The sequence below is a fragment of the Nyctibius grandis genome, chromosome 16 (assembly GCF_013368605.1).
Source record: "Nyctibius grandis isolate bNycGra1 chromosome 16, bNycGra1.pri, whole genome shotgun sequence".
NCBI lineage: Eukaryota > Metazoa > Chordata > Aves > Nyctibiiformes > Nyctibiidae > Nyctibius > Nyctibius grandis.
The window spans coordinates 7,907,213-7,917,375 of record NC_090673.1 but is presented as its reverse complement, the minus strand read 5'-3'; the positions used below and the strand labels follow the sequence as shown (position 1 = coordinate 7,917,375).

Genomic DNA, 10,163 nt, shown 5'->3' with positions numbered 1-10,163 from the left:
CGTGCGCCCGGCCCCGGCCCCGCTCCGCCCCGGCCCTGCGGAGACCCCCGCACCCTGAGGGAGGGGCAGCCCCTTCCCTCCGCCCCCTTCCCCAAACGCACCCCTGCAAGGGTTCACACTCAGGGTGGCAGCGGTTAATGCCCCCCCACCTCCCCCCAAAATTATCCGAGCTTCCAATGCCCCCCGGCGCTGCAGGGCTTGAAGGGGGGGACCCCCCAGCCACCCCCCGCGGGTGTGCGGGGCTGCACGGGGAACACACAGACACACGCACAGACACACGCAGATACACACAGACACCCATGCACAGACACAGACACACGTGCAGAGACACACACAGATGCATGCAGACACGCACACACGCACACACATGAGCACGGACACATGCAGACACACACGCAGACACACACATGCAGTCACACAGAATCACAGATGCTTGTACCTCCCCAGCTGCTGCAGGGGTCAGTGACCCCAGCACCACGTGCTGGTTTGGCCTCCATAGGTAAAGGGGACACACGCCACCCCCCAAATAAAAGCTGCTGTAAGTGGTTTTTGGGATGCTTTTCCCCCCAGTCTGCACCCCAGCCTGCTGCCTCCCCCAGGATGGGACCTGACCCTGCTCCCACAGGAACATAGCAGCCTCCTGCCCTGGCATTTTGGGGTGAGTGAAGAACCCCAGCTCCCCAGTGAGAGCTGTACTGGTCCTCTGGGTTTAACCCCTGCTCTCCTTACCCAGAGTCTGGGCCAGTTCACCCCCTTCTTGGCATTACATAGGTTAAATCTCACCTCGCCCAGGTCCTGCCCAGCCCTCACAACACTGCAGGCTTCTCCCGAGCCACAACAGCATCACAGAGGAAGGTGCCCCAGCTGCACAGCACCCTGCACCAGTGCTGCCCCACGGCAGCCCTTGCCCTGTGCTACATGCTAAGCTCTCTGGTGTCACCAGTGGCACAGACCCTGCTGCCGTGGCCACACTGCTCCCCAGGACTGTTCTGCCCTGTGTGCCAAACCCCTGGACGCTCACAGATGCCCTTTGGGGGTTTTGACTCAGGCCCATGGAGGAGGCAGCCTCACTCCCAGTCCATGCTGGTATTTTTCTCTGCAGCAATCACCCACAGACCCCCAAAAATATGGGAACCTTCAGCAAGGGGCAGCCAGACCTGCCTGCCTCCAGGCAGATGTCCTTGCCAGAGTGCAGGAGGTGCTCAAGCGCCAAACACCTCACCACAGCAGTGGGGAAGGAGGTTCTGTAAGCTCTTCTCTTTAAGTCACGATTCCTGCTTGATCTTGGGGAGACGTGAGCCCAGCTGTGTGCAAAATGCGCTGCACTTACCCCTCTCTGCCCATCTCCAGGCCCTTCCCCTGCCATGCACTGACTTGGCTTGTCAAGGAAATGAAGGTCAGAGACGCTCAAGGAGTCATTTACTTTGCCATGTAAAGGACTTTATTTGTCAAGAACACCTGACATGGGCTTGGCTTTCCTTTCTCAGGTGTTGCTGAATCCCATCGATTTCCACAGCTGTGACCTTCTGTCCCAGCAGCACATCTCCTATCACATCTCTCGGCTCTCTCCTGCAGCCAGTCTCTGCTGTGGGATGTGCCACCACCTCGCAGTGCAGAGACTTTTTTAGGTGAATCACCTGCAGAACCAGGTCTTTGAAACACTCTCCGCTCCACGAGGAGGAAAAGAAACCCTTGGAAAAGGCATGTATTTGTTCTGCCACAGTCCTGTTGGCTCAGCTCCGTGACATCTTTTAAAACACGCTATCATTTTGCTGAATCCAGTAATGCAACTACATCCACTCCCCTCCTCAGCCTCCTGCGAGAAAATGGGCTTTTACATCCCTGTGGGTATTTCAGACTGTTGTGCAGGAGTAGCTGGACAAGGACTGTGCCTCCTCCTCCTCCTCTTCCTCCTCTGCTCATGCCGTGCTGGGCAGAGAAAAGGCTGCCAGAAACAGAGAAATAATAAAAACAGACGCAGACAAAGCCAGTGCTGGGATATTCTGTTTCAGAATGACAGAAAGTGGAGATAAAATGAATAAACTATGATTATTAATACTGTTTTCTTTTAATTAACACAGTTCTATTAGCACGTTCCAGGCTTCCTCTGCGGGCGAAGGGGCTCGATTCTGGTGTTCCCATCACTCCGCTCGGGAGTTGGTTTGCTCCCACCTCCCTTCCCAAACAGCCTCAGCAGCTCCTTTGACTGACTCACCCGCCTCAGCACTTCACCCTCCCAAATATTTGTGCAGCCTTATCAGAGCCCCCCTTCTCCATCGCTGTGCAGAGCTCCTCACAGCTGCTGCCATAAATCAGAGCATTTTTTGTTATTGCGCCTTTTCTTTGCATGTCCTCCAAAGAACCAACGTGTCCGCTACTGAGATGCCAAATTCCCGCTGTCACCTCACTGGCACCCTACTAGGAGCCTGTGGATGCAAAAAAATCATGTACTCATCAGTGATTTAAAACACGGAGATTTGAAGGAGGCAGAGTAACCTGCAGGAGCTCGGGAGACCTTGTCCTCACATCTGGGCAATTTAGTCCCCTTGAGGTGTCTCAGTTTCCTTTTTTTAATCAAATGAAGATGGAAACCCAGCCTTCTTTTGCAAAATATTTTGGAATGTGCTGAGGGACAGTGTTGAGTTGAGGCTCATTATTATGAGCAGGCACTTTCTGAAAACGGTGCTTTCCACAGCCCTGAAAATACCAGATCTACTTAGGGCTGATCAAGAGGGATGAATTCCAGTGGGGCAAGTAATTCATCACCTTGGAGGGTAAGCAGGACTCTACAGGCACAGTCTGCAAATGTGGCTGGAATGGGGCATCAGCCAGAGGACGGTGGGTTTTCATGCTCTGGGGAAAATAAAAGGCCAAATTACCTGCGTGGCTCGGTGGTGGCCTTGGCAGTGCTGGATTAATGGTTGGACTTGATGATCTTAAAGGTCCTTTCCAACCAAAACAATTCTCTGATTCTATTGTGTGTCTCACCCTGAGTTTTCTGCATCCTAAGACAAATATTTCAGGGTATGACCCTCAAAGTGTGGCAAGCGGACATGAATCAGCCTTTATCCATTTTTTGTTTCCCTAGAAAGCAGAAAAAGCCTGAGAATGCTCCCCCTTAACGGTAAAGCGATGCATGGGGGTGCTGTCCTCAGAAATACTGATCCAGATTTTATCCACAGGGCTGGGGGTGGAGATATAGGGAGCAGAAACATAGCGGTCTCCGCTAGTCAGATGTGCCCCTGTGGGGAAGAGACCTCGTGCAAACATGCTTACAGCAGCTTCACATGGACGGTGTCACACCGGTTGTGAGAACCAGGCGGTGCTGGGGACGAGGTACAAAACCAGAGCCCTTGTGTGGAGTTCAGCTGACCTCAAAAGCAAAGCAGGTATTTCAGCTCCCATGTCTCAGACACGGGAGATGCTTTGAGTCCAGCGGTGAGGCTCCTTCCTGCTCCAGCTCCTTCGCCCCAGGATTCAGGCAGGCCCTGGAGAAGCTGTTGGGTGCATTGCTGCCTTGGTCTCCTGGACCAAAAAAATACAACTGAAATAAGGAGAAAGAAATTAAAAATAAAGCAGGATGGAAAAAAAAAGAAGGCAGAAAGCCCCCAAAAGGCTTTTAGGATTTGAAAACACATATGGGATTGTAAACTGGTTTTGGAGCTGCTCCGTGACACGCATCTGGAAGGGAAAGGTTGCTCATCTGGTCCTCCAGGCAGATTCCAGCTCCCCAGATGGTTGTGGTGGAGCGGATGCCACGAGGGTCTCCGCTGAAGTCGGGATGCAGACTGATTCACAAACCCTATACTCTTTTTCAAACTTTCCCTTATACGCTGCTCAGACACATTCAGACATCTCCATTCCTCCTGTTTGTTTGGGATATCTTAGAAATTTAATAAAACTCCTCTCCCCTATGCACCACTGCTGTCCCACCCAAGAAATCCAAACCCTGCACAGACTGCAAGCCAAGAGAAGTTATTCTGCTCCAAATTTTGATAATAATTTGCTGTGTGACCTCAAGCAAAACCATTTTCTTCCCATGCTACAGCATGAACTGGTGATCAGGAGGGAAAAGACCTTTTCCTTGCATGTACGGCATTTCACATGATACCTGAATCTCAGGTGGGACCTTGGATGGTCTCATCGTGGAAAGGATGCAGCAAGAGAGAAGAAGAGTTGAATACTAAAATAGACCTTGTGCTCTGAAGAGTACTGAAAAATGCAAACCCGCAGTTGTCCTCCCTTCAGCAGTGCTCTCCAGCTGCTGATAATTTTTCTCAATAATCTTTTGGCGAGTCCTTGGTGTTGCCAGAACTGTCACACCAGCAGACCCCGATGAAGGAGTTGCATGCGGTGGATTTCTCCCCCTGGTAGGGAATGAGGGCGGTTCTCCAGTTATCCAAAGAAATGAGAAGTTCCTTCCCCATGTACCAACAGCCCTTGAGGTTTTCTTCTGCTCAGTGCAAGCCTTGGGAGTAGGAACTTCAAGATACACTCAGCAAGTGATGTTATTTTTTTTTTTTTTTTTTCTACAAGTGCTACAGCCTGCCCTGGACATGTGGCAGGCTCCTGACACCAATCCAACCCCACATGCTACTGATTTCCATGCCCACGCCTACCTGAGGTAGCACCAAGAACACTTGCTGGGAGGGGGTTTAAGGTTGAATAAGGGTTAAAGGGAGCCACGCGCCCAACATTTTTGCACATCAACAAGAGAAACACTCCTCTGTTAGAAACCTCCAAGGAATCAATCACTGCTGGGTTTTTTTATAAACCTCAACTTAAATTATGCGATTTTGCTGCCTGTTGGGACTCCAGGAACTGCAATCTCCATACTGGATCCACACTGCAAAGGCAAATTTGCAAACAGCTCCCTTACTCAGACCCAGCATCTGTGAAGCCTGTATGGAAAACAAACCACAGACGCGGCCAGTTTCTCACAGCATCCCAACTGGGGCTAAATTAAATCTGGTTTCACACTGGATCTTCCAGGCTAGCGCTCAACGTGGTGGTCAAGCCAAGCTGCCTCCCGTGGCTCTCTCCTGGCCAGCCCGCCAGGTGGGAGGCTGCTCTCAGGATGGGGGTCTCCCGGTCACTAGGCACACTGCACACACCGTCTTGGATTTTGTCAGGTTTTTTTTTTTTTGCTAAGTTTTTATTTTAATTCAAGGACTTTGCTTCATACAAAATGGTAATTGTAGAAACAACTGCAGAATTCAAAGTTTGGCTGATAAATATTACTCAGGCAGCAAACTAGGCAATCACAGAACCTTTTTTTTCTCTTTTTCCCCCCCCTTTTTTTTTTTGGGTAAAGTTCCACTTGTGTTGCATGGTTGGAACTTTTATAATTTTTAACACTGCTTTTTTAAATATAAAGTTTTGCAACAAACCCCCAATTTATATCAAATATAATTAAAAATTAACAACTGATGAATACATTGTATCAAAAAAGTACGAAGATAAACATTTTCCATGCACATACTTTTTATATATATGTATATATGTATATATTTTACATGCAAACATTACTTATTCAAAGTACAGCCACTACGAGACTGATTCTGGATGCAGAAAACTGATCGGTGCAATTCAAGTTTGGCAACTCACTATGAGGATTCTTGGAAATATCATGTGTGCATTGAAGAGACAGCAGAAAGGCTGTAAAAAAAGGTGGGAAAAGGGTTATGAACAATTGTGGTCAGGCTTGTCTGTCACCGTCATCGACCCCTACGAGGCGGGTGGAGGACTGGACAACTTGAGATTCTTCGTGTTCTGCCTAAGAATTGGAGTGACCCGAGGCCATCGTTTGACTGTGCGCTTGCAGGTGGTGCGTTAGTGCGGGGCTGTGGGCTGGAGGAGCTAAAATGGTCGAGGAAGGGGAATGGTACGGATTCGGTACAGAAAGACATCTCTTTTGCTTTCCACTGTGAGTACAATGTTTGCATGCACTGTCAGAGAGATTGTGTTTTCCCTCTCCTTTACCTCCTGGAGTAAAATAGTAAGGTTTTCTTTAAAATTTCAAATAAAGTGTTTGTGCCTTCATATAAGGAAAAAATGTATAAAACATTTGGTCACAATCATGCTGAAGCCTGAAACAGGAAAATCCAGCAGATAAAGCTACAGAATGGATGAAGGTCTTTCTGACTGTTGGCGGTTTGGATGTGTTTCCGAACGTGTCATCTTGTTGCATAGCCCTCCGTTGGCAAATGACAGCCGTCACCCAGGGCCGACCTCTGGCTACCGCACTTCTTTATTCAAAGTGCACATAAATACAGAGACAGAGCTGTAGACAGGAGTTATCCTTTAGCAGAACCCAGGGATGAGATTGGCCAGAGATTATTATTTAGTAACGGAACAAAAAAATACACAGAAGGAAACGAAAACAGGTTGAATTTCCTCAACAGAAGAACTACAGATGTGAAGAACCACCCTACAGCAGACTGCTCCCTGCCTGAGGCTGAAAGACTTTTGCTGAGAGCACGAGAGACCTCCTGAGTGTTTTGGTAGCAACCAATACCCTCCAACCACCCCAGGCATAAAACGAATCACCAGGGTCCAGCAGGATCTCAACCTGTCCTAAGCGATCACCTAGAGAAGTTTCACAGTTCTGGGGCTTGGTAGATCCTCTGAAAAAAATCATCTGTCCAACACTCTTCTCTTTCCTACCATCACTTTTAGCAATGCGCTCACCTGGCACCTCCCACCCTTCCTCCTTTAACCTTTTGTCAGTGTACTACGTGTTCTCTGGCCACCCTGTGCCCCAAATTAGCTCTACAATGGTTCGTCAGACCCACGGACACAAGGTCCTGCCTAGGCTTTTCATTCAGCGCTCCCTCCCCGCCGGCACATCGCGTTTACCCCTTCCCCAGGCTCAAAGTGCAGAAATCCACACATGCACAAAAGAAAGAAACCATCCAACATAAGAGTCATTGCAAGAACACACAAATCTCATCCCTGAGAATCAGAGTTAGAGGTTTTGCTTATTTTTTTTTAACCTTAACAGGCAATAAAAACAAGACTCTCTCCAACTGCCCTCAACACAAGTTGTGCACCGTGGAGCGTGGCCAGAGCTCTCGCAGCCCAACCGCGACTTGACATGCAAGTGTGAAAGACGCTTCTCCTCCTGCAAGAGCATCTCTGCAGGTGCTGTACTTTTCCACCTGCATCTCTCCCGCAGGACCTAAACACTGGTCAATGAGAAAAGGCCGGTTTTGTTTGTTGCAGTCACTCCCTTCCCACCAATAAAAGTATATAAAAAGAAGATGGGGGGGGAAAAAAGGCCAACAAAACCCAAACCAACCCCAAAGCATGTTTGCCTTCCCCACTGTAAGCTTCCAACCTGGTACTCGAACACACTGTCCAGTAACGCGACGCGGGGCGTTGTGTGCAGCTCCGAGGCGAGCGGCTGCGCCCGGCTCTGCCCTCCCTCCCCTCCTGCCCCTCCCCACGCTCGCCCGAGGCCTGATGCAGCGAAGGAAGAGGTTGCATCGTCGCTGTGAAAGATTTCAAAGGTTAGGCACTTAGTAGTGAACAACTGGAGCATTCGGTAGAAACGGTGGGACCTGGAATGACAATTGGACTAATTCTCTACATAAAGAGTAATTTTTTTCTTTTTTTTTTTTTTACTGTACAATTTACAAAAATGCACACAATGAAAAGTTAAAGTTCTATCTAATAGCTTGATATAAAACCAATAACATTTCTTCTTCTCACCCCTACGCTTTTTCCTCTTTTGCTTTTTTTCTTGATTTTTTTTTTTTAGTTGTTTTTTTTGCTAAATCAAGCTTATATTGTAAACAAGACAAAACAGTGAGGGTGTGTTGCGGTCGACAGGAGAGAGGGACGGAAAGAAAAGTCTCAGCGGCAAGGAAACAGTCCTTACAAAGTAGCTTTCTTGTGGCTTTATCGTGTGTCAGTGTGAAGGACCCAACATGGTGAGTAAAATAAAAAGAGATCCACGCGGCAGCGGTGTCAGAGCGGAGTCCCGGCCGCCGCTGCGCTCGGTCAGCTCGGACGTGTGTCACTGGCTCTGCTGAAAAGGATTGCTGTGGCTGAACATCAAGTCCCAGTGGACTGTCCTTTGTTCTGGTCTGTGTTTCTCCTCTCCCAGTTTCTTGGGTAGATCTCCTCCTTCTTAGCGGTGAACGAGATAATACGCGAGGATGCGATCTTTGTTCGTGGGTGTCCGTTCGCAACCCCCGACTCCCACGCTGATGGGGTGGGGGAAAAAATATAATAATAAATGAATTAAGAAATAGCCCAACAAAAACTGCGCCTGTCTCGAAAAGGATCGACAGTCTGCTTTTTTCCGCCGTCGAAGGTGAGGACCGCTCTTCTCTCGGCTTCTCGCGTGTGTTGCGGATTTGGCATCTGGTGCGTGTCTTTGAACTATACAAGGCAGTAGAGAGGTGGGTGAGAGGAGGAGACAGATGTGCTCCCTCCTCTGCCCTCCCCCTAAGGAGGGAGCCTTCTTCCTCAATTTGTCTAGTGAAAAAAAAATAAAATAAAGAAAAAGAGAGGAGAGAGGCTGCAGGAGAGTCTCCGGACCCAGGGGCAGAGCAGTTCTCGCAGCGGGGGCTGCCCCACGGGCCCCCTCCGGCCCCAGGCACCGCGCGCGTCGGAGCGCACAGCCTTCCAGATGATAAAACTCATCGATTTTAAACGCACACACCTTGCAGGGTTTTGCCACGCCGCTAGCACCAGTCATCCTCATCGGCTTCGTGGTAGTAGCTACGTCCTCTGGTGCCAGTCCCGGGGCCCGTGTTGAGACCCAGCGTGTAGTGGTAGCCGTTGGGCACCCTGCGGACTTGGTGAGACTGGGAGGTCAAGGAGGAGACGTAAGAAGTCCTTGAGGACCGTCCCGAGTTGGTGGCCACCGCCTCCTCGAAGGTGAGGGTGTCCTCCGGCACCGCGCGGTAAGGGCTGTCGGCGTCGTCGCGGTGCCCCAGGTAGGGGTCGGAGCCGATGCGGGCCACCACCGGCGGGGCCGGCTGCTGGTCCCCGCGCAGCAGCGCGTTGTGCTCGGACAAGCCGCGGCTCAGGCGTCCCGGGGAGAAAGTGGGCAGGCCGGTTTGGAAACTGGTGAAGTGCACGGGCGAGGAGTTAGCGGTCTTGTAAGTGATGCTGGGGCGTGGGGTCAGTGGAGTCTGTGGGAGCTGCCTCCGACCCCGGCATGGGGTACTAGCACCAGATGTCGACAGCAAGGGGCTCCCATTAACTGAACCACTGCCCTACATAAAAATTGGAACAAAGCAAATCAAAAAATAAAAAAGGGAAACACCAGACAAACACAAAGGCAGGCAGGTATAAAACAGAAGGAGAAGCCACAGAAGGGAGAGACAAGTCACAAGAAGAAAGAAAAGCAAAAAAGAGAGAGTTTAGACAAGCACAGTTAGGGGGAGGAGGTTCTCGAGAAATAATTCAACACGAGATGTAAAGAGCTGGAGAACTAAAGTTCTGCGAGCAGTAAATAGGAACAGAAAGGATCAGAGCATCGGTAGGACGCAAACTGGCAGACGGCTCCAACAGAAGGGGACACTGTCCGGAGGGAAGGCACCCACACCATACACGGGCTCAGCATGCGCCTTACCTGAGCTAGGCGGGAGCAGCTCACAACCCTACGGGATTTTGTTCTGCAAAACAGCACCCTCTGCTTTGGGGCGGATTTCTGCAGAACTTCACCCGCCGGTTGTGAATGCTGATGTTGGGGATCATTTCTGTGGTCAAAATTGGATTTTGTGGAAGGAGGATTTGGGGGCAGACTGTTTTTGTGTAGTTTTGGGAATGAAATGCGTTTTATTAAATAGCCACTTTCTGAAAAAACGACAACAAAAAGGTTTTTGGATGGGCTTTAAAGAACAAGTTCCTTAAACAGAAACACGTTCACCTTCTTCTCTTTAATATTACACATTTGATTTTTGAGTGGTAGAAGAGTCTGGCAGCTTCCTGGGTTACTAATAGTTACACATGGGAGTGAACTAAGCTACAGTAAGTTAAAAAAATGCCATGAGTGAGAGGAACGGGTCCTTGTTTTGGCATTTCTGTTTACATTCTTCCAGGGCAGTACATGAACAGCCCTGCGAGCGCGTTTCAAAAATCCCTCAGCCTTTCGTGGCCTAACATTTTGAGACCAGACCTTTAATTTTTAAAGAGCAGCTTTTCCT

At 49.6% G+C, this 10,163-nt stretch overlaps 1 protein-coding gene across 1 annotated transcript in view; it reads right to left on the bottom strand.

Annotated features, from left to right (window-relative positions):
• Positions 1-8,693: 8,693 nt before the first annotated feature.
• The window catches only part of CACNA1B (calcium voltage-gated channel subunit alpha1 B), a 285,302-nt gene continuing 283,832 nt past the window's right edge, over positions 8,694-10,163 (bottom strand). The window contains exon 49 of the mRNA XM_068414104.1: positions 8,694-9,230. Within this exon, the coding sequence (XP_068270205.1) occupies positions 8,694-9,230 (537 nt within the window). The remainder of the gene's footprint in view (positions 9,231-10,163) is intronic.